The 24,015-nt window shown below is 34.0% G+C and overlaps 4 protein-coding genes across 4 annotated transcripts; 1 reads left to right on the top strand and 3 right to left on the bottom strand.

Moving 5' to 3' along the window:
* Positions 1–1,329: 1,329 nt before the first annotated feature.
* On the bottom strand, positions 1,330–6,168 carry LOC137822173 (uncharacterized). The gene is made up of 8 exons (XM_090295639.1): positions 5,982–6,168; positions 5,549–5,886; positions 4,381–5,500; positions 3,991–4,130; positions 3,169–3,729; positions 1,792–1,890; positions 1,676–1,738; positions 1,330–1,446 (listed from the first exon to the last, which is right to left on the bottom strand). Exons 1-8 carry the CDS (start codon positions 6,166–6,168, stop codon positions 1,330–1,332), a joined length of 2,625 nt encoding a protein of 874 aa, XP_090151765.1.
* Positions 6,169–7,879: 1,711 nt separating this feature from the next.
* Positions 7,880–10,979, bottom strand: LOC137822098 (sugar transport protein 5). The gene is made up of 4 exons (XM_068627003.1): positions 10,699–10,979; positions 9,935–10,254; positions 8,642–9,271; positions 7,880–8,476 (listed from the first exon to the last, which is right to left on the bottom strand). Exons 1-4 carry the CDS (start codon positions 10,829–10,831, stop codon positions 8,036–8,038), a joined length of 1,524 nt encoding a protein of 507 aa, XP_068483104.1. The 5' UTR covers positions 10,832–10,979; the 3' UTR covers positions 7,880–8,035.
* A 2,032-nt stretch (positions 10,980–13,011) lies between these two features.
* LOC137822172 (uncharacterized) lies at positions 13,012–13,627 on the top strand. Its single transcript, XM_068627074.2, has 2 exons — positions 13,012–13,167; positions 13,277–13,627. The coding sequence occupies exons 1-2, from the start codon at positions 13,012–13,014 to the stop codon at positions 13,625–13,627; spliced, it is 507 nt and encodes a 168-aa protein (XP_068483175.2).
* Positions 13,628–20,002: 6,375 nt separating this feature from the next.
* Positions 20,003–23,098, bottom strand: LOC137821710 (uncharacterized). The gene is made up of 5 exons (XM_068626436.2): positions 21,525–23,098; positions 21,228–21,390; positions 20,697–20,860; positions 20,246–20,501; positions 20,003–20,166 (listed from the first exon to the last, which is right to left on the bottom strand). The coding sequence occupies exons 1-5, from the start codon at positions 22,901–22,903 to the stop codon at positions 20,062–20,064; spliced, it is 2,067 nt and encodes a 688-aa protein (XP_068482537.2). The 5' UTR covers positions 22,904–23,098; the 3' UTR covers positions 20,003–20,061.
* Between the last annotated feature and the right edge of the window lie 917 nt (positions 23,099–24,015).

The following is a 24,015-nucleotide window of genomic DNA, read 5'->3' as shown; positions in this document are numbered from 1 at the left end:
GGATACTATGGTCCTACCATACCACACCACAATCCACCACCCGAGAGACTCCTTTTAGCTTAGTATACAGGACTGATGCCATAATCCCCGTAGAAATACTGGAATCCTCCCTTCGTGTATGAAAATTCAATGAACAAGCCTTGAACGAAGGGTGTTAGGCCGACTTGGCTAAAGAGGAAGTTCGGGAAAATTCTCGAATACATTTCGAGGCCCTGAAGAGAAGGATCGAAAGACAGCAGAAAACCAAGGTCATTCCTCGACAGTTCACAGTCTCCGACCTAGTACTTTGAAAGGCCCATTGATGAACATATATTTATTTACACTTAATAACTTTAATCATAAATTATTAGACTATAATAATAATTAAGTTTATTTAGGCCTTAACTATTATTTTTGTTAATTTTGTGTTTTTAGTATAAATGGTCTGAATGAAGTGTCTACCTTTGTGAATGGGCCAAATAATGCAAAAGTCCAAGTTGCTTTTTGAATCAAAACAGAAAAAAAATTTTGATGAGAAGAAAGAGAAAATAAAATCCACAATATCTCAGAAACAGAATTGGAAGCAAATCTTCTGCAAAATATTAAGAGTTCTGGAAAGTTGGAAACGGTGAACAAAATCTAAACTATAATATTTTCCCAAAATTCTTGGAGCAAAAAAGCCTATATATAAAAAGGCATAAGCCTCAAGAAGGAAGGGAGGAGTTTCATAGGATTTTCTTAATTTTTTTTTTTTATAATTTTTTTGTTTTATCTCTATATGGAAAGCTAAACCTTTTTAGTTGATTTAAATTAAGTTCAAAGATTTTAGTCAATATAAAAAAATTTTATAAAAGAGATTCTTGGTTATTGATTACTTCCCTTTTCCTAGTTCAGCGCTGGAACAGCTCACAAGGACAGCAAAATCCTTCAAAAGCGTCAAACCTTAAACCTTATACATTTTATTGTTGTATTTCTCCAGTTTTCATTAATTTAGATGCAAAAATAGGCCTATTATACTGTTCTAATCTGACAAGAGGTGATGTTCATGATACACTGCTTTTTCCATTATTGCTTCCTACCAGCTACTCGTTGCCAAACAATGATAAGTTTATTAGTAGTTGACTCCTAAGTTTATTAGTATCCCTCATCTCATTTTTGTGACAACTTTTGTTTAAATGATATGCTGATAATTTAGTACTAGATTATAAGTAAAGGGAGAAATATTTTTATTAAAATAAAATAATTTAAATTATAGTGTTTTATCTCACAATTATAAACTGGTTTTCAAAATTATGAAATTCTTTTATTGATAAAAAATAAAATTAAACTAATTTTGAAAATTTCTAACTCTTATACAATATCCATCATATCTGCACGAAGATCATAGGCAACCAAAATAACGATTACAATCATAACTAGAATAGATGTTTGAGCTGCTATAGTTGCTGCAGAATTATGCAGTAACAACTGCATAATTCCTTTTGACAGCATACTTACATAACAGATACAGGGTAAGAAAAGCAGTACCTTGATGTAGGTTGTTTTTCAAAAAGAAGAAGACCAATGTTTTTTTTTTTTTTTTTTTATCTAAATAAATAGAAATCACTTTAGGGCTTGTTGAACGCTTATACATAAATACTTGACAATAACTCCTATTAGAACGCCTGCCTGCCTACCAGTTTGTCAAATGGGCTACCAGACCAACACTATCCAACATTACATAATCAACCTCATACAATCCAAAGAATTTAAAACCCAACTAGAATACGGAAAATAAGAAAAACGAGATTTTGCATGAATCCAATACCATACCTTAACTTGCACCGAAGCGAACACCTCAGACACATCTGCCACTCCACTATTAAAGATGACCGAGTTCCTAATATTCCAAATTTCGCTCACAATGGCAACCTAAATTGAACCACAAACGTCGTTAACCGAAATAGAGGCCTGACTCATCCTGAATTGTGCAAAATTTGACTTAGTGTCCTTGTGAAAAACAAACAACACTCCAAGCCACTTAAAGCACAAACATCAAATACGTCAAACAAACCTACAAACAAAGAACAAGTGACACCACTGCTTGTCCATATATTATGTGAAGACACTTCCTCTACTGCCTATATGTCAACACATCATTTAAGATTAGTCTCTGCCAAAATTACGAAAGTAATATTTTCTTTTCGTTTAACAATTTTTTTCATTTTTTTTTTACGAATGAATAAATTTAATTAAGGAAACATTTTGCAGTGTATCAACCTTATAAAAATCCTACGTCAAACAGACTTTCAAATTTTTTCACGTAGTTCATTTGATTTTATCAACCCTAGTTTTGTTCGGTAGGTTTATTTAACTCAGTGATTTCTCATCATGAGCAATCCTTATTCTCTACCCAATCTTTCGCACAATGAATTCAATTCTTCGAATGAATTGCCACCATTCTTTATCTTTCTCCTTTTATTTCAAATTCTTTGCATAACACTTTTATTCCTGCATAAATTTCAATAATGAATGTACAGATACTTTAATATTTAACCTATATTTTTCTATTTTTAAATACTGAAAAAATATTTAAAGTTTCAAAATATTATAAGTTGAATACGAATAGGGTTATAACATGAGTAGGAGTAGAACGTTAGTAAAATGTTCCGTATTTATTTATTCTTTCTATTGATGATAAAAAAGAAGAAGAAGAATGTGATGTTGATAAAAATGATAATGTTTTTCTTAATTTAATTTATACTTGATATTATAAAAACTTTAATATGACTATACACTGATATATCATTATATTTTAATAAAGTTAAAATATATGTGATGAAAATTTTGTTATAATCATATTATAAATAAATTCACATTCCATTACAACATATATTTTTATTAGAAAATGTGAAAAATGATTTTCTTATATTGTGTACATACGTAATTCGTTGCATATATATATATATATATATATATATATATATATATATTATCAGCAATAAAAAATAAATAAATGGGAACCACTTCAGGGGTGGTTCAACCCTTATACAAAGATTACCTTACCAACCTCCTAACAAAAGACACCTACCAGAGGTCCAAACGGTCTTAATGAATCATCCTCATACAATCCAAAGGATTCATCACCCACATAGAGTAAGGAAAGACAGCACAACTGGACTTTGCAAAAATTCAAGACCAAACTTTTACCTGCATCGAAGCAAACACTTCTACCGCATCTGCCACACCCCTATTGAAGATGACAGAGTTCCTGTGTTTCCAAATTTCGCTCACTACTCCAACCCAAATTGTACTCCACACAACGTTGAACGAATTTGAAGTCTGACTCAACCTGAATTGTAAAAAGTTTGACTTAGGGTCCTTGTGGATTACAGACGAAATTCCAAGCCACTCAAAACAAAGACTCCAGACACGCCAGACAAAGTTGCAAGTAGAAAACAAATTACTAGAAGACTCTTCCTCCTTCCCGCACAGACAACAAAAAGAATTTTCAACCACCACCCCGCGCCTTACCAGGCTAACCCTAGTAGCAATCTTATTCTCCATCACCCTCCAAGCAGTGTACAAAGTAGAAGGTAACGCATTACACCTCCACAACATACTGTAAACTGGAAAAATCTCCCCTACACGATCCCTCCTTAACTGAACATAAGCGGAATTAACTGTAAAAGTTTGACAGCCCCCAACCTTCCAACCCCAACTATCTACCTCTCCCAGATCCAACTTCACCCCTTGTAACAACTGAACCAACTGGTCCACCGAAGACTTCTCTCAATCAAAAAAGGGTCTACGCCAAACAAACTGCCACACCCAAACACCATTAGACCAATATCCAAGCTCAGCCACCTTTGCATCTTTGGCCGAACAAATTGAGAACAATCTTGGAAATACTCATTTTAGAGCTCCACAACTCAACCAGCTATCCTCCCAAAAGGAAATATCCTTACCATTACCAATATTCCACTCAAAGCCGTCTTCAAAACTCCTCCCCCAACCCTCCGACGCCCACACCTCCTTCAAATCTTTCCACCAGAGGGAACTTCTCCTACTTGTGCCATCCTCTCTCAAACTTCTCCATCCACCGTATTTAGAATCAAGAATCTCCTTCCACATGCCTCCCTTTTCCGAACCCAACCTCCAAATCCATTTACCTAAGAGTGTCAAGTTAAACGTCCTTAAGTCGATAACACCTAGGCCTCCAAATTCACGAGGCTCACACCTTTTTCCAAAACGCCCAAGCGATCTTCTTTCCTTCAGAACCTCACCCCCAAAGGAAATTCCTTTGTATTTGAATTAACTTATTTGCCACCACTGAAGGTAGTCTGAATAAAGACATAAAGAATAACGGGATTGAGGAGAGAACATACTTAATCAAACAAATCCTTCCAGCCATCGACATACATTTGCCTTTCCACCTTGAAAGTTTACCCTGAACTCTCACAACAACCCCATTCCAAAAATCTCCACGCTTGTGACAACCTCCTACCGGCAACCCCAAATAAGTGAAAGGGGTTCTCATCACTTTACAATTAAGAATAGTCGCAAAGCACAAAAGCGAGTTCTGACTCAACCCCGTCCCTCCAATTATGCTTTTCAAGAAATTCACCTTAAGCCCAAAAGCAAGCTCGAAGCAAAGCAGAATCGCCTTAATATTAAAGACGCTTTTAGTGTTGGCTTCGTAGAAAAATAAAGTATCATCAGCAAATTGTAGCATATTTACCTTCACCTTAGGTTTTCCAACCTCCAAACTGTCTATCAACTGTTTCTCTTCTGCCATCCTAGACACCCCGGCCAACTCTTCTGCTACAATAAGAAAAAGAAACGGAGCAAGCGGATCACCTTGACGGAGTCCCTTCCTAGGAAGAAACTCCCTAGTAGGACTACCATTTACAAGCACTGAGACAGAAGCAGATTCTAAACAGCACTTTATCCACCGTATCCATTGGGCACAAAAACCCAACCTTTCTAGCATGTAGTAGATAACATCCCAACTTACCGAATCAAACGCCTTCTCGTAATCAACTTTGAAGAAAATGCAACTCTTCCTTTTTCTTTTGTATTCTTCCAACACCTCATTTGCTACAAGTACACTATCCAGTAGACCCCTTCCCTCAAGGAACGCTGGCTGCCTAATATCAATAACTCTGCTTATCACTTTTTTCAAGCGTAGAGACAACACTTTTGAGATGATTTTATACAAGCAACCGACTAAAGAAATAGGTCTAAACTCACCAAGATGCTGAGGGTTTTCTAATTTTGGAACAAGGCATAGGAATGAAGCATTTGTACCTCTAGGCCAGTGACCCTTAGATGCAAAATCCTTCACTGCTGACAACACGTCCGCTTTTATAATATCCCAGCAGAACTTTAAGAAACCAAAATTAAAACCATCAGGGCCAAAGCTCTTTGAACTATCACAATTCCATACTGCTGCCCTAATTTCTTCTTCAGAGAACTCACTGACCAACAACTCATTTTCTTCTGACGAAATAGAATTAAACCTTACGTTATCCAATCTAACCTAACAAGCTTCATTCCTTGCAAATTTATCCTCAAAGTAAACACGTACCTTATCCTTGATCACATCCTTATCCTCACACCACCAGCCATCAACAAACATCCCATGCAACTCATTCCTCGCCCTTCTCCACTTAATTGAGGAGTGGAAGAATTTTGTATTAAGATCTCCCTGTTTCAGCCATTTCTGTCTTGCTTTTTGATGCAAGACCGCCTCTTGTTTAAACATAGCATTACTAAGGTCAGCTAAAAGAGACTTTCTTTCCTCCCTTTCTGACTCTTCTAGTCCTCTTTCATCATCACGCGCATCTAACTCGTTAATCCTCTTTTGCAATAACTCAATCGCAAGGTTGACATCCCCAAATACCTCTTTGTTCCAGACTTTTAAATCTATTTTAAGTCTTTTCAACTTTTCTTTAAAAATGTAGATCCCTCCTCCTAGAACGTCATAGCTAGCCCATTTCACTCTCACAAAATCTTTAAACCTTTTGTCTCCTTGCCACACATCCAAACACCTAAAAGGTCTCTCGGGCCCCAGTCAACAGACACATCTTTAAGCACAATTGCGCAGTGGTCAGAGATAGATCTATTTAGAACAAATTGTTGGCAACAAGGCCAAGCTTCAAGCCATTCCTTTGATACGAGAACCCTGTCGATTCTACTCTTCACCATTCCATTAGGCTTATACCAAGTAAACTTCCTGCCTACCAGTAGGATATCAATCAATTCTGATTTTTCAATAAAATCATTGAAGCCTCTTATTTCTCTAGAATAGTCTGACACCAAGATCAAACTCTTCCTCTCCTCTTGACGTCTGATTCAGTTAAAATCACCAATAACACACCAAGCCTTTGAGAGTTGGTTCAACCTATAGCCGTTGATCTCTTCCCATGCCTCTTTCTTTTCTCGTAAGGTACGAGAACATTATACGTTCACAATTGTTACAAGTAAACCACTGCCAACCTTCCACAAACCTTCAATTATAGTGAAATTCTTCCCATTAACAAAGCTAACCATTTGAAAAGACTTATTACTCCACATCGTAAGGACCCCACCAGCACTATTAATAGCTTTGTTTTTCACCCAACCAACTTCATTGTTCCCCCAAAGCAGACAAACTTTCTCCCTACTAAACTTAGAGCACTTCGTCTCTTGTAAACACACCATGTCCACCTTTTCCTTACTAACCAGATCACTTAAATATTTTCTTTTCAAAGTGCCTCCTGCCCCTCTAACATTCAGACTAATTATTTTCATCTACAACTGTTTTGTTCTCCCCCCTTGTCGTCTTCTCCTTGCACCCGTCCCTATTAGATAAAGCACATAAACTATTGATAACTACGTCTTCCCGCCCAGGATGAGAATACCCTGCTTCTTTACCAACACCCAAAACATTGGAAGCCTCATTCTTATCATTTTTCATTCAAAAATTCTATTACAATTTTCAATAGCACTATCTGACGTAACAAGACTAACACTTCTCACAATAGGTTTCTGAATATATATATATATATATATATATATATATATATATATATAAGTAAATATGTGTATGTGTTAATGATTTTTTTGATTGGAATTGAACATTTTCTTTTATCTTTAAGTATATTTGTATCTAGGTACATGAAACATATTCCATTAAGGGTTTCTTTGTATCTAGAAGATAAGAGAAGAAAGAATAGAGTTTTCTTTAACACCGTAAATAGTATTTTATAACTACTTTCTGAAATAAAAATTATATTATAGTAAAATAATAATTCATTTAAATTTAAATAAATTTAATCGGTATCAACTTATCATTAAAATAATAATATATAAAAAGTTAAAAAAATAAAAAGTAAAATAATAAAAAGCACTAAAAACAATGATTTAGTGACACTTTCTTCCATTTTTTAATAGATTTGTGAAGAAAGTTTGATTATACCTTGTTTTTTTATAAAAATTAAATGCACTATATACTGATTCTATATATAAAAATTATATTTTAATATATATGTACTAGTTATAATTTTTTTAATTATTAATATATATTTATTAATTATAATAAAATAAATAACTAAAATAAAAAATAATTTTAATTTTAATTATCAATATATATTTTTATTAATATTTAATATTATTTTTTAATAAAAAATTTATTTTATTTTAATTCTAATTTTATTTTTAATTTTTTATATTAAATTATTTTATTATCTTCTTAAATTTATTATATCTGTCAAATTACTTATAAAGTTTTATAAATTTTTCTTTTATTTTTTAATTTTTTTTATCCAAAACAGCTCACTTCAAATCTGTTTTTCTTTTTTCTTTTTTCATTTCCTTAAATTCATCTTTTTACTCCAAACAAAATATAAACTAAACTTTAGTGACTTGACCAATGTCATAAAAAAAAGTCATAATACATTTAGATGGTGGCAAAAGAGTTTATGATACTGTTTTTGTTCATTTACACAGGCTTTCATCTGAGGCTGAGGAAAGCTATTTTTTTTTTCAACTATTTCTTACAAACAACAGTATACATAATAAAGTTATATGTAGTTCAAGGAAGATTTTCTTGGTCAGCTTCTTCTTCCACAAACCGACGCCAAAACCAGTGTTTACCCCATATGGTGTACATGGACTCCAAAGGAATCCCTTTTGTCTCTGGCAAGAAAAATATAACAAAGATTGTCATCACTACAATCCAACCCCCATAGAACAAGAAGGCACCAAACTTAAAGTGGCAAAGCATTGACAAGAATGTCTGGGATAATATAAATACGACTATGAACTGCACGGCAATAGCTATGCTTTGTCCTGTGCTTCTGATTTTTAAGGGGAAAATTTCACTTGGAATTAGCCAGGAGAGAGGACCCCACGACCAACCAAAACCTGCAGTGTAGAAACATAGTAGCACCAACACCAGAACTGCATTACTCTTCGATATTTCCTTTGTACCATCAACACCAGTCGCCACTGCTAGCAAAACAGACACCGCAACCTTCACAGCAATGGTTCCAAAATTTGTTATTATTAATACAATCCACATTTCAAATATATAGACATTAGACTTAGAATCAATAGCTCATCTTTTAGACCTAAAAATAACATCCTTTAAGAATAACTCAAAAGTGAATTAAAAGAAGTTATAATTGACTTTGGTTACCTGGCAAAGAAACATGCATATGCCACCAGTTATGAACAAGAACCTTCGCCCAAACCGATCAACAATACCAGTAGAGACGAGGAGAGAAGCAAGGTTGACTGCTCCGAGTATAACGGCAGAAAGTAAAGCGGCATCGTGTCCCAAACCCACTGATTGAAAGAGGTTAGGAGAATAGAATGCCACAATGTTAATCCCTGTCATTTGTTGAAAGAAAGGAATAGCAAAAGCCATGACCAAGTGGGGTCGATACTTCCTCTCAAACATGGTCTTGAAGGGTTCCTGCTTCACAGATTTTGCAATTTTTGACCACCTAATGAGTTCTTCCAATTCGGGTTCAACATCGATGGAGGATCCTCTGGCTTTGTGCAAGGCTCTTCTGGCTTGGTCTATTTTGCCACGTTCAACCAAGCTACTTGGGGTGTCTGTTATAAGCAAGGCACCCATCGTCATAACTGCTGCAGGCACCACGGCCAGGCCAAGAGAGACTCGCCAACCCCACGTGTGTTTTGCGGTTCCGAAGTTTATGCAGCCTGCAGCGACCACTCCAACTGATATGAAGAATTGGAAGCCTGCGTTGAAAGCTCCTCGCCATTTTGCTGGAGCGATTTCAGAAAGGTACAAGGGCGTTGCCTTTTCCAAGTAATTGAAACATGTAGTTAATAACTCATTTTTCTAGTTTAAATTTGTTTATTTGAGGAGTAATTGAATTTTTGTGCAGGTCTTTTAACCTACAAATATACAAATATGTGAATGACGTGAAAGAGGGAGATTTATTAATCTGGTGAAAATTTTCATGGATTTTCATGTTAGTGAGTACTGAATTTCTATCCCGAAAGTGAAATTATGTTTGGCTAAAAACACTTCTGTGTTTGTGACCAAGTTTTGTACCACCACCATGACTTTATTTAGAGGAAATTGCTAGTTAATTACTTTTTGTTTATATCAAAATCGTACAGAAAGAAACAGGACTTTAATTGAGTTGAATTAGAAGACTACTAAGGCACAACTTCTTTGTTTATAAAAAAGAATATAGTTAATTTGGTACAATTTATTTACATACATCAAAATTATTAAATGAAAATTAATTTTAAAAATAAAAATTAATTGAATTAAATAATATTATAAAAATCTTTAATATATATTTTATTATTAATAAATAATTTCTAAATTAACAGTGACTTACATAAATTTTTAAGTACCGAAAATAAGTAAATTTAATATGTTGTTTTATTGTTTTTGTATGAATTTTATATATGCAAGTAGTGGTTTAAGAAAATGTATGTGTGAACTCACCTGATTAGTAAAACCAACTCCAAATCCAAGTAAGATACGACCTAAAATGAGCATGGGAATATTTTCAGCACCTCCATTGAGGGCACCACCAACGAAAAAGATGGTACCTCCTATCAGAATGATGTTTCTCCGTCCCAGTGTCATCGTTACCCGACTAGCTGCAAGAGATGTTATCAACCCAGCAAGGTAAAGAGAAGACGTAAACAACGTCAACACTTGACTGTCGTAAACGCAATACATATTTACTTCCGAACTAGCAGCCTTTCTCAGTATCTCTGGAAAGAATTTTTTCAGAAATGGTACCATTGTTGTCACACCTCCTGAAATTTATGGACATTTTCATTCAGAGGAAGAGGGTCAGCCTTGCACATCCAATTCACTTAAAACCTTTTATGCACTATAAATCTAAGCATGTATTTCTTTTCTTAAAATCTTCAACCCTGCAAGTAAATTTAAAGGGTTTTTATGCTGGACTAGGTTTTGGTCATACATAAGTAAAATACGTTAAAATGGGAATCAAGCACGTACTACAGGGAGGGGATGGTAAAAGCTTATTTGAGTTTTGAAGGAGTTAGCAGAAACTTTTGGTCATATGTAAACTACTCAACATGTGGGAGGTAAACAAAATAATATTGTATCTTTTTCTTCTTGATTTTTCAACCATGTGTGAAATCACGAGAGTCAGCTTATAATTAAGAACTTATAGCAGACTTCCTAAAAGCAAATATCAAAGGAAGAAAGCTTCAGTAAGAAAAGATAATAACCTGAAATTCCGATGTCATATCCAAAAAGGAGTCCACTGGATGCAGCAACGATGCAACTGATGATAACTGAGAGCGTGATCTTGCCAGCGAAACCATTGTTTGGTGTGTCCACAGCGAAGCCCCCTCCGGCCATTTTGAACCTCTGCGTATGCTTTCTGTATTACTCACTCTAACTGTGCGCAGTGGCTCTCAGGCTCAGAATAATAAGAGCGTGTGTGCATGGCTCCTAATTTATAGGCTAAGTTACTTGTATGGACGCTGTCTTTTGCAAGTTGCTCCTGGTGGAAGAAATTCTGCGGCATATTTCTTTTATATTTTTTTTGTAACACAACTGTCATTATGCTGATTGTGTTGTTAATCGTGCACGGCAACGTTAACTAATATTATTTTAGTACTTGTTCACTATGATACATTCTCTTTGATATTTTCTTTGTGTACAGAAACGACCACAGAAATAGAACTAAAAAGTTTTCATGTACACTATCTAAAATCCCTCACGAGTATTGTCACAATACATGCAACTCAATCACGAATCCACGAATCCAGTTAGTGGTGAAACCCTAGTGGGAATATTTTTTAATAACCTTGAGTTATGCATAAGTCGGCAAACCAATAATATATGCCATGTGATAAAAAATAATTATTCAATCTTGAGTTATCGTTTATTATAGCTAGGTAGTATCACTCGTTATCTTAGAATACCAATGTTTATATGTTGAATAATACGTAAGTAAGAAACAGTCAGAGGTTTAATTTGTAGAATGGCTATAATCGCATACTTATTTGCTTGGTTTGTTTATGAGCCATGAAGATCTTCCTGTCACTAACCCCACTCAAAATTATGGATGGCAATTCCGGTTCGTACGTTATGATAATCACGATTCAAATTAATAATTGTTGGTCAACTTCTAATTCAGGTACTTAACGCATATGGAAGTTGTGTTGCCCAAGTCCTTATAATTTTATTCAAATTTACTTCTATAGTGAGATTTCAAAGAAGTTAATTAATTTAACTTATATATAAAAAAGTGAAATTAAAAAATATTGACAGTAAAAATGGGATGTTATCGAGTGTAAAATTTTTGCAATCTAATTTTGGAATCAATCACCAATAATTTACACTACTTACGAATATCTATTAAATCTGCAGTCATGGCAAATTGCATTACCTGCTCCTCCAAAAATTGAGGGTCAACTCGTGGTACGCATCAATTAAGATATTAAATTTTTTGCTTACTTGGTCACGTACCATATTTTTTGGATAAGGAGTTCTGATTTTCTGGTTTAATACATCACCTACAACGTTATCTTCCAAAGTCAGAGCAGCAAAAAGAAAGGCATAATTAGTTAGGATTATTAATTAATTTAAATACATGTTATATTTAAACATCCGCTGTGTTTTTAGTTTTCAAGATATATAAAAGCACAGCAGCTATTAAACAAGGCGTGATGTAATATTGATTTTGATTTAGAAGTAAAAAAACATCAACTATGAGTATAATACATGGACTAAACATTGTGGTTGTGCGACAGTATGAATTTATTCCATTGACTATTTTTTTTATAAATTTAAAGAAAAAGAAACTATCAAATTAACACATGTTATGAGAGGTAGGAATATTTTATTAAGAACCGGATTTTTTTTTTTACCAATAAAAAATAAAATTAATTAAAAAAGAAACATTTTAAGATGTTCCAACCGGTATATAAATAACAAAATATCTTCTCCACCCATAAGCTTAGGTTTCTCATAACACCACATACTAGATATAACAATCCAAAACTGCATAAGTAGCATTGTTGTCATGGAAGCACCAACATACTATAATCAAAACAATACATTTTTTTTTCAATAATGAATAAATTAAATAAATGAGACATTTCGGGGATGTTCCAATCCTTTTACATTAATAGTCTTTTAACAACTTCCTATACTTCTAGCCAATATCAAACAACAAAATAATCATCATAATAGATCCAATCCCTTAACAACAACTTCAACAAAAAATAATTTTTAATTAAAGCACCCTATAATATAGGCCACATAGTTACCAATTTGTTCTATCTTTCTGTTGCATAAAACCATATTCATAATATATCAAACCGATTAACCAACTTTGTGTTAGTCATTCATTCATATATTTTACCGATGTACATTTGAAATAATAATGACTTGTAGATTGGCTGGGCTACTTGGGATAAGGTTTGTGAGTCTCAAGAAGCGGGCGGTCTTGGCATTATCTATTTAGCCTGTAATGCTTCTTTCCTAGCTTTAGTTTTCTAGTCCGTGCTCTATATAAAATCATTTCGAAGATGCTATCATATCGAGTTAAGAATGTCCTCCCTACGGTTATTGATGGGAGTCAATCGGCATTCTTGAAGGATAGAGGGATGTTTGATATTGTTCCAATGAACAATGAGGTAGTAGAGGAGCTCATGAGGAATGAGAGTAGTGGTTTATGTTTGAAGGTGGACTATGAAAGGTGTACGACTCGGTTAGGTGGGATTTCTTGTATGATATGATGTAGAGGTTGGACTTTCACAATAAATAGATTAATGGATTAAAGAATGCATGCAGTTCGTGTCAATTTCACTTTTGGTTAAGGGAAGTCTTACAACAAAATTCCAACCAACGAGAGGGTTGAGGCAAGGTGAAGGTTTGGTTGGGATAGTAAGACATGTATTGAAGGGTAATTTACTTAAAGGAGTAAAGGTGGGTAGAGATGAGGTTGAGTCATTCATGCTACAATTTGTTGATGATACCCTCTTTCTATGTGAAGCATCATTCTCTAATGTGTTCACAATGAAAGACATCCTCAGATGTTATGAGCTTGCTCATGGGCTAAAAATGAACTTCCATATATCGAATTTGACAGGCATAAATGTTGAAAGGATTGCTCTTGACTTCTTCGCAAAATCTTTGAATTGATAATGAGGGTTCCTTTTAAATACCTGGGACTAGAAGTTGGTGGTAACTCAAGGAAGAACCAATTTTGGGAGTCAATTCTAAATAAAATAAGTGCTCGACTTAGTGCGTGGAAGGGGAACATTCTTGTCGTTGACGGGAAGAATATGCCTAGTCAAATTGGTGTTTACAACCTTACCCCTTTTTATCTATCTTTCTTCAAAGCTCCAGAATCGGTGTGTAAGAGAATTACTAGTATTCAAAGGAGCTTTTTGAGGTTGGGGGAGGGTTAACAGGTCTATCGCTTGGGTTAGCTAAGAGCATCTGTGCAAACCTTTGGATGAGGGAGTGTTAGGAATCAAAGATATCAGAAAGTTTAATGGGGCTCTAATGGCCAAATGAAAATGACATCTTTTGTGTGAATAAAAAGGAAAGTGGAAAGAAATCATGTTATCAAAATATAGAAGGGAATCACATCGAAGAAAAATCAGTTCTAAATTTCAATCGTGGTGGTAGAGAGACTTATCTAAATTATGTGGAGAAGGAGAAGAAGTATGGTGGTTTCATGAAGCAATACGATGAAAAGTTGGTATTGGGGATAAAATTACACTATGGGAGGATGCTTGGATTTGCAAAAAATAATTTTATAACTCTATACCCTAGGTCGTACTCTTTATCTTTATATCAGGGGCGAACGGCAGGAAAGGTAGGCATGTTGGAAGAATCAGGATGGTAGTGGAGGTTGAGATGGAGGAGACTCAGGTTTGAATGAGAAGATGAAATATTTAGGTATATCTCTATGGTCAATCTAAATAGGGAGGATAAGGATACCTCTCTAATCAGGGAGGTGGTTGCCATAATGGGGTGTTTGAACTTCGAACAATTGTGGAAGGCCAAAGCTTTGCCTAACGTACTAACTACTGCTTGGAGGATGGATAGAATCCCAGCTAGAAGCAGTTTAAATAGGAGAGGGGTGATGGTAAGTACAACTTCATGTGCTTTATGCCAAACTAAGGTTGAGACAACTCAACATCTGTTCTTAGAATGCAAATTTTGGCAGAGAGCGTGTGTGGTTTATGCGCTTTAGATGGTTCAATATCCTTTTTTCCAACATATGGACCTTAAGTGCCACTTTGAGAGCTTTTACTTGACATGTGTTAACCTCAAATAGAATTGAGTGTGAAAAGGTATATGGGCGACTATTGTGCGGTGTATTTGAGAACAAAGAAATTTTATAGTCTTTAAGCAAGAGGTTGCGATGCAAAATAATTTTTTTTAAAGGACATAACTTAAATCCTAGTTATGGATGAAATATAAGTTATGTTCTTTCAGCTATTTCTTTTCAAACTGCATTTGAACTCATTACAATGCTTAAAAAGTTTTCTGTAAAGGGGAGGGGTAGTGAAGAGGAGATGTTGTCTGCATAGAAATCTTGGAAGATGCAGGAAAAATGATGGTAATGCAAGTTTGAGTTTGAGTTGCAGTTAATTGCTTCCCTTTGGTGGAAAGCTTAGATGCTGATATAGGATTCATCTTTGCAGTGGAAGGGGTGAGTCAATAATGAATTATTACGTTTGATTTGCAGATTTACAATAGCAGAACATTATGTGAGAGGAGGAGCAGGGAGAAAGCTAGAGACTTATCTGTTATGAGGAGGGCAATGTGAACTTGTTACTGATCCTGCACATTCATAAAGGATGGTGCAGAAGTTATGCAGTTTTGGAAATAGCTTGCGGGTGACGTTGGTGCTGAGTTTATGCAGAGTTTATGCTGCTAAATGCTCCGTGGCACTAAATCTGTGTTTATTCTATCATATTCATTGCAGCACATTTGTTTTAGTACCTATAGCAAGGTGTAGTAGGTATCTAAATGCACCAATGTTTATGTTGTAGTATGTCATGGCAACAACATATTAGAAGGGAGGAGCAGATCCACCTACTACCATTGTGTTTGCTGTAATCAATGGTTAGCTGAAGTAAGTTGCAGATGTTATGTATGAGAAATGATGTTTGTGGAGCATAACCATTCCGCTCTGGTCTGATGATGTTGCCTGCAGCAAAACATATGCTGTTAATGTATCAGGATGATGGTCTCTACATAAGCTTAAGGGCAAGGGGCAGAACGGAGGATAGGAGCTTGCTATAAGATTAGTGAAAGAGATCCTTTTAAGTGGCAACAATGTTATATGGATATGTAATTTATTCAGAAGAATCAGGTGCAGGGAAGGTGCAAGCAATCAAATTGGGTGAGCAGGGGTTATGTGTGTGCAACACTTGTGGGGACGAGGTGCAGGGGGGAAACTTTGTAGTTTGCTGCACAATCTGTCGTAGTTTAGTTCTTATAATGCTGGAAAATATGCAGGTTAGATTGGTGGTCATCAGGGAGGATGAAGATGGAAGTAACTAAGGAGCTATAACAGAGTGCCTGTACAATCTTCAATGCAGTTGCAGATGTTCTGGTTCTGGTTTTGGGCTTGAAAAGGAGCAGCTTACACAGCTGCTGGATCATAATCAAAGTTGGAAAGAGTGGAGTGAAGGCGCGGGACAATGAAGTAATGAGCAACCATGTGTTTCCAACTCCAACAAATGTAGAGAAAATAGCTAGTACAAACGGAGATTTGACTTTCCCTGAATATGTGCTGCAGTTTGTGTTAATGGCAGCTGATATTTATGGTCAAAGGTCATCCTGTTGGTGAACAGATTTGTAGGAATACAATTGAATTGAACACAGCTTGTAAGAGCAGGTCCAAACGCTGCCTCGGTAGTTATCTCAGGCTGTGCATAAAATGTCAAATAAGAGCGGCTTATTAAGTGCGTCTTTACAAACAGAAGCACTCGTAAAAAAATATAGTAATATTTTTGAAATTAAATTCATTTACAAATAGTCGCACTTGTGACATCATCCTTTGTTGTAATTTTTTTATGGGTTGCCTTCACACAAGGTTGGTTGTATTTTTTGATTTTTATTTTTTAAAATTTATATTATTTAGTGTTTATTTTAATTTTAATTTATATTATGTTAGTTGTTAGTTTAGAATAGAATTATCGTGTTTGTATTGAGTCTGAGGGTGTTCCACCCTCAGTAATTGATATGCTATTGAGTCTGGGGGTGTTCAACTCTCGACAAATGCGTTAGGTAGAACACTGATTAAAAATCACCTGCAACGTGTTTTGTATTACAACTCAAAATGTTGCTATCAATTTTATTGAGAATGTATAATCCATATACAATGTCAATTGTATCAATCTTGTCCTTAGTCATGAAATTTTGTATCAAATACTCAGTAGGAAAAAAAATAAGTTCACATTTAAGAGATGTTTTCAATTGGGACATGGAAATAAGATTAAAAGAGAAGTCTGGTACATATAAACCATTTTTAAGAATGAATTTTTTATTAAAGAAAATTGTGTCGGAACAAGAAGCAATAACAAAATTCCCATTGGGAAGCTTAATAGTAATAGGTTTGATATGAATATATGATGTAAAATTAGACATAGAAAAGCAAACATGATATGTGACACCAGAATCTAGTACCCAAGTATATTCATTAAATTTGGAGTTTTTGAGTTTATGGATATTATCAGTGATAGCTAAATTCTGACCTTGATGATCAGCACGATGGAACCAACATGGTTCACTTACGCTTGATTATTGGAATTGTTAAAATTCTTCATAAGGTCGGAGAGAATTTGATATGGATGTTGACTGATGTGGAGATCTCCTCCACTATTTTGTTTATTTTGATCTTAACCTCCAGAATTTTCTTCTTGTGTGGCAGTGGTGATGTTGTTGAATTGAGGAGGCTTACTATACTAAGATCGGGGATACCCATGTTTCTTGTAGCAAACATGAATAGTATGAACAGTTCTATTGTTGTATGTACAAACCCTTTTATTGTTGCTAAATTTGGAACATTTGTTATCTGTTGAACAAGATGCTTTGATGTCTCTAAATCCAAGAGGATTGCTTGAAGACCCTACTACCGGTTGTGTGTGTGTGTGTCTTGTGTAGTTTGAATTTATTAATCCAGTCAAAGTAATGATCCAAGGTTGTTTGATTTAAGTTTTAAAACATATATGTTTTCTAAAGAAAGTGAAATATCAATTTGTTGAAATTTTGATTCAACGGTTGTTTTATACTTAGTGTGTTTTTTAAAAGAATTGGAAAAAACTTGACTTTGGTTGACTTCGTTGTCAAACGATTGATTCTGGTCTTCAATTGGTTGATTTTCTGAAAAACCTTAACATAATTTTGTTAAGTTGATTTAATATGTTTTAAATGATTTTAATTGATTATGGATCTTGAATTAATTGTTTTTAACAACTGTTTGGAGTATAAATAAGTGGATGTATGCTCCTAGTTGTTAATGATTCAAAATAACTCTTTCAAATCAGTTTTTCCAAGATTGCTTCAAGTTTTGAATTTTTTCTAAAAGTGGAATAGGATTGTGTTGTATCAAGTTTGCTTTAATCTTTTATTATTCTCATATGTACTCCATTCCTTTTCTTTTGATTACTATATTTCTGTAAGAACTCTTGTAGTGCAGATTCATAGGTTGTTCTCAAATCTATGGTGTTTTGCCAAAGATGGTATGTGTTCTTGAAGGGTTCAAGATCACCACTTTAGTGTGTGTTACTTTAGTGTGTTGTGTAATCAAAGTTTTTTATTGCCTAAATAATATAAAAATAAATTCCTAATTATTTTTTCTTGTAGGTGTTTTATTTATACATAAGGTGCAAAGTCATATAAAAATGTAATGTATTATATATTTAAAAACTCACTATATAATCTCATTAATATGAATAAAGATATAATACAAACAAAATAAAATGGGAATGAGAAATGTGTTTTGCCCTTATCCTAAACCACCCATGAATCATATGCATGCATGTTCACCAGAAATGACAAGAAAAACTAACAAATATTAAAAATATAAACATTAAAAATCCAACTCTTAATCTTATATAGTAGTTCGTGACAACAAATTCGATGCAATCGAACTATCTTAATGTCAATAAAACTATTTAAGCTTTATCGTATATATAAAATATTACAAATAGATTAATAAGCTTGATTGAAACATATATATTTTACTAGAGGAAAAAAGCAACATGTTATAATTTTACAATTTTATTTTATAAAGTTGAGCATGAAGCTAAGCAACACTTACAACAGTGTTATATCAGAATTTACACAAAAAACAAAACACTTTAAATAATAATTAATTATTAATATAATTAAAATAAATATTATTTTATAAATTAAAAAATATCTAAAATAATTTTTATTATTATTGAAGTTTTATAAAATATTTTTTAAATTATTATCTAACATTATTTATCAATATTTTCTTATTTTCCGTAATATATTTTGAAAAATATAAGAAAATATACTATATACACAGATTTTTTATCTATATTTTTTTTCTGCATAAAACTTGAATTAATATCTACTATTTAAGATTAAATTAAGAAAAATTAATATGTAAAGTAATTAATGAAAAAACTATAATAATTAAATATTTTTTGACAAAATAATTTAATAGATTTCTTATTGAAATTATGTATAAATCAATATCAATATTATATACAAATAGAAATATTTTAAAAATCACTTTAAAAGAAATTTTATAAATCATAATAGTGAGGATGAAATTATGTCAGAGAGATATGTGGTTTAGTGTATGCATGTGGAAAACATCTGGAAGTGAGTAGACAAGCACGAAGAATGAAAAGATAGATAAGGAAGGATACAACAAAAATGCAGGAGAAGTCGATAGTTAATTTTGACCAAATAAATGTGAAATTATTTATAAAAGGTTTATGGAAAAGCATACCAAAAATTTGTATTTATATGAAATTCTAGGTAACGTAATATATAATTTGTAACCTGATGGTAATGTATAACCTATGAACTATATGTTTAATAAAACCATTAGAAAAATAAAACAATGTGATGAGGGTAACATAGATACAATATGAGTAGGTGTTTTGGTATGGGTAAAGGTTTAGGGTTTAAATATATCTTCTTAAAATTTATATCAATACTCAAATTTTTATATATACCTACACCAACAAATATTTATATGCAACTTAAAATATAATTATATAAAATAAAATCTTGTTTACTCGTGCATAGTATAACTAATGTTGATAAAATCAAATAAAAAACTGAGCTGCATATAAACATTTAAAAAATATTTCAGTAGCTTTAAAATAAAAATAAAAATATAACAAACATACAAATATGAAAATGAAGTACCAATAATTCAGCCTAAACAAATTTATTAAACACAATGTTTCAGGACTTAAACTCAGAAGGAAATGTGCCATACATCACACAACAACAAGGAAATAATAATACACGACAATGCCTTTAGTTTGTGGACACACATACTTAGACCGACAGACATAAAAGTAAGAAGACTATTGAAAACAACAACATACGACCGATAAGCATCACTTCCTCAGAAAATTTCCTGAGAAAATCCTCTTGCAAAATGGACTGGTGCGCAACATTTTGTAATTACGAATTGCATCAACCAAAGAAACATGCAGAAGGCCCTGTAACACATAAATCTTTAAGTAACTAATAAGAATTCTCACAATTACTATTATATGTTTTGAGAGTAATTTTTCAAACCTTGGTGAAGGTGAGAGCAGATTGAATGACATAATTGGCATATGGATCTTGCAAAAGCCGTTCAAAATGAGAAGCAGACAGCAATTCTCGAACTATCCTGGACCTGGTATCTGCAACATTTCTCAGACATTTTTCGACCACATGACTGCTGAATTTCTGTGTAGACAAATGTACATAATTCCCTTCAAACTGACCAAGCATTTTGGCTACGGCAATTGGAGTATCAGTCTCTATAATATATTGAACAACATAATTTCTGCAACAAATATTTTGTCTGTCACTTAGTATATCAAAAAAATGGATAGATTAGGAAACTTTTTGAATGTGATAAATCTCTATAACCAACAAAATATTTACAAAAGGAACTAGGCAATTATACGTCACGCCTAACTTTCTAATTTCTAAATGAATAATATATATCAAATGGATCCAATAATATCAAATATGTTACCCAAATGGATCCTGGGCGAGGAGAAGTCCATGTTTGCATACTTCTGAGATCAGCCTCTCTCGATTTGTACCCATAGAGTAATAAATACAGCGTTGCAGTACACAGCATCCATGCTGATGAGTAGCTATGTCAATACAAAACTTCACAGAAGCATCAAAGATAAACTGCAAGAGAAAGGATATGCATTAAATATCAAACATTGTGTAATATATACAAGCACAGTCTTGGGTTATCCCGCCAAATAAACATATCAATAGACTGAATACTGTCGTGAAAATAAACAGTACTGTGTTCATCCTTAAGTCCTAAGAATATGGCATCTTTATATATTAATAATTCCTATTTCAATGTCAAGGATAATATTATGATGGTGACTGTTTTAAGAATACTTTTCCATATTGCATTGCCATGTAATTGCGTCCCAATGTTTAATAAATTAAAATGTATTCAATTTGTACAAAACATTATATACAGGTATGATGTAACAACTAAAAAGACTGTAAAATAGTAAAAGATGGGAGAGAGTTAAACCTGATTATCTTGACAGCTGAAGCATTGCAAGCAGCGTTGAATGACGTGATTTCCATTCAGATCCTTGATAAGATCAAGAAAACCCGGTTGAATGGCAGACTTGACCAGTGAAATTTGATCATCGGAATCGAGGGTCTCAATCAACTTCTGCACCACACGCGTGCTGTTTACAGTGACACTGTTAGCTCAGTGACCAAACCAAGCAACAAACAAAACAAAACACATGCTTCATTTTATTTTATTTTTTCTATTCCTGTATAGAAGTAGAAACTTTTTATAAAATAGGAAGAGATATACCCGTGAGTATTCAAAGAGATTCTAACGAGCTGGCCTGGTCGATTGGTCAACATGAGCACAATCTGCAGACGTTGGAAATCGGTGCAAACATCGAGCAACTTCTGCACAAGATAATTCCCGAAAGAGTCCACCATAAGTTCAACTACACTCCCAATGATTCCCTCAAATACAATACACATATCTTCGAAGCTTCCCTCATCAACCTTCCGCTGCAGGAAACGACAACCGTTCTGATCCTTTGCCAGGTTGTAAATGTAACACTGAGAGTCAGGAACAGAATAATAATCCAGCGGCATGGGCAGTGAGATTTCCCCAATCTTTTGACCAGAAGGACCCCCAGGAAAAAAGTTCTTGGAAACACTACCACCCACACAAAACTCGTCATGGGTAGGACCCCTTCTATAAGAAGAACTATGCCCCTTCTCAAAGCAGCGCCTTGAATCTCTCCCTTGTAAGATAATGCTATTGTCACACCTAAAAGCTGCAGGGTCTCCCCCGACTCTCCTCGGAGGCAGGAAGTGAGGATGTTCCGTCTTCTCTTTCGCTGCAACATAATAATGCGAAGGATTACTAGCATTGGAATTCATAGCCGTCATTGGGGATAACCTGACGAGGTTTTTGAAGCCTCTGGGAGAGTGTGGAGACATATAACGATCACGAAAAATGTGATAATTGCCACTGGCATGTAGCTGATTCCTCCTCTGGTCTACGAGATGAGGATACACATGATTAACGTGATCATCTGGGATATCAAAGGTGTAACCTTTATCTAACAGCCCCACGTTGTTAACATGGTGGTGATACGGGAGGAGAGGCCCGGTTTCATTGAACATGTTAACGTTATTAACATGGTGGTGATAAGGAAGAGTCTCTGACTCGTTGAACAAACCCGCATTGTTAACATGATAGGAGAGGGTTCCTTGTTCATTGAACAAGCGGGCATTGCTGACATGGTGATCGTATGGGAGGGTTCCAGTTTCATTGAAACAAGAATCATAAGGGTTTGGAAGGGTTCCTGTTTGATTAAAATAAGGACAGGGGTCCACATTGGCTTGGGTTTGATCAAGGAGATTCATTTTGGAGAAATCTGATATGAATGAGGGATCATTGGCCCATTTGGTGTGGGTGTGAGAGAGAGTGGAAGGGTCATGGTCTAACCAGAATTTGGGAGAGGGAGGTGGTGGTGGTGAATATGGAGGAACCTTGGTAATGGGGGACCCAACAGCCACGTGGTCAGGGTGAAGGACGCGGAGACAGGATGGTGGTGTCCGTGTTGGATTGGGTGCATTGGGAATCCCAACAAACCTGGTTTTTCCTTCCTCTGCTGCTGCGCTTCTCTTGTTGTCCTCTGACATGTTGACACTGATGCGTGCGTCCATGATTCAGGGTTTTTTCTGTTGTTTTGAGGTGTAGAGGAGTGAGACGGAATTAGAAAGTATTGGCGGCTGCAGCACTGAGGTTGGCCTATGAATCTGGTGAATTTGATTCCATAGGGATCTGTGAGAGTGAGAGAGTGAGAGGGTTTTTGATTGATTGCTACACCACTGACACTGAATCACTGAGGCAGGTTTAACAAAACACCCATCACCTCTGTTAATCCTTTTATTCCTCTAATCCTACTTATATCAGTCTCACATTCAGCAAAACTTACCCTACTTACTCCAATAATATTTATATCTTCTTTTTTTTCTCTTTCTATTTAACCGAAACTAATCAATTAAATTTGAGTTTTTTAATCTGTTAAAACTGTATCAATAATTCAAATGATCTTCTATTATTTAATATAAAATGTGATTTCAATTCTGTTATTTTGGGCTAAAACAGATTTACTTGGTTCTCTTTTAAAAATAGTAAATATTACACAAATCTCGTTAACTTATTTTCACATATATAACATAATGTAAAAGTTTTTAACAAAGGAAACTAGTCAATTTCTCAGTTGGGAAAATATTTTAAATCATTAATGTGTGGGTTTAAATTTGACAAAAATTTATAACAGTAATAATTATTAGATTATTTAAATAGTAATATGGACTCAAACTGACTATATCATCCCAAAACAAACAAAATAACATGATTAACATGTTAATTTTACTAATAAGTTTGGCTTATATAAAAATATGCTTTGAAAATAGTATATTGTAATAGTTTTGAAAAATAAATCGTTCATTATTGTACGTGAAACAAGTACAATGTTGTTTCACAAATTAAATGTTATATATCAACTACAAAGAGTTGATAAAGAGAATATATGCAAAAAAATTTATAACAACTATGAGTTTAAAAGAGTTATCCTTACCTACAGCATAACTATAATTTAAAAATAAAGTTTGAAATTTTTTATTTTTGTTAATATTTTATATATACAATTATATGTTTTAAGTGTATATCACTCTTATGTGGGACAGGGACCTTAAATAGCTCAAGTTCTTTGTTAATAGTTTTATCTTTATTTTGTCCTGCATTCTTGTTTGCTTAAGCTACAAACTTT

The sequence above is a fragment of the Phaseolus vulgaris genome, chromosome 9 (genome assembly GCF_051622355.1).
Source record: "Phaseolus vulgaris cultivar YP4 chromosome 9, ASM5162235v1, whole genome shotgun sequence".
Classification (NCBI taxonomy): domain Eukaryota; kingdom Viridiplantae; phylum Streptophyta; class Magnoliopsida; order Fabales; family Fabaceae; genus Phaseolus; species Phaseolus vulgaris.
Note: the sequence above shows the minus strand (reverse complement) of the source record. Positions and strands in the feature narration are given on the sequence as shown.

Bases quoted from the DNA above. Each gene is read 5' to 3' on its own strand.
- LOC137822098 (XM_068627003.1), bottom strand. From the start codon at position 10,831: ATGGCCGGAGGGGGCTTCGCTGTGGACACACCAAACAATGGTTTCGCT. The intron at 10,255-10,698 runs GTTATTATCTTT...CATAAATTTCAG, and splicing joins ATATGACATCGGAATTTCAG to GAGGTGTGACAACAATGGTA. The intron at 8,477-8,641 runs GTAACCAAAGTC...ATTGCTGTGAAG, and splicing joins TATGCATGTTTCTTTGCCAG to GTTGCGGTGTCTGTTTTGCT.
- LOC137822173 (XM_090295639.1), bottom strand. From the start codon at position 6,168: ATGGTGAAGAGTAGAATCGACAGGGTTCTCGTATCAAAGGAATGGCTT. The intron at 5,887-5,981 runs GTTTAAAGATTT...GACTTAAAATAG, and splicing joins GTGTGGCAAGGAGACAAAAG to ATTTAAAAGTCTGGAACAAA. The intron at 4,131-4,380 runs GTATGTCGATGG...TGACACTCTTAG, and splicing joins TTCAAGGTGGAAAGGCAAAT to GTAAATGGATTTGGAGGTTG.
- LOC137821710 (XM_068626436.2), bottom strand. From the start codon at position 22,903: ATGGACGCACGCATCAGTGTCAACATGTCAGAGGACAACAAGAGAAGC. The intron at 21,391-21,524 runs GTATATCTCTTC...CACTGTAAACAG, and splicing joins ATCTCTTTGAATACTCACGG to CACGCGTGTGGTGCAGAAGT. The intron at 20,861-21,227 runs GTTTAACTCTCT...TTTCTCTTGCAG, and splicing joins TCAGCTGTCAAGATAATCAG to TTTATCTTTGATGCTTCTGT.
- LOC137822172 (XM_068627074.2), top strand. From the start codon at position 13,012: ATGCTATCATATCGAGTTAAGAATGTCCTCCCTACGGTTATTGATGGG. The intron at 13,168-13,276 runs GTGGACTATGAA...GAATGCATGCAG, and splicing joins GTAGTGGTTTATGTTTGAAG to TTCGTGTCAATTTCACTTTT.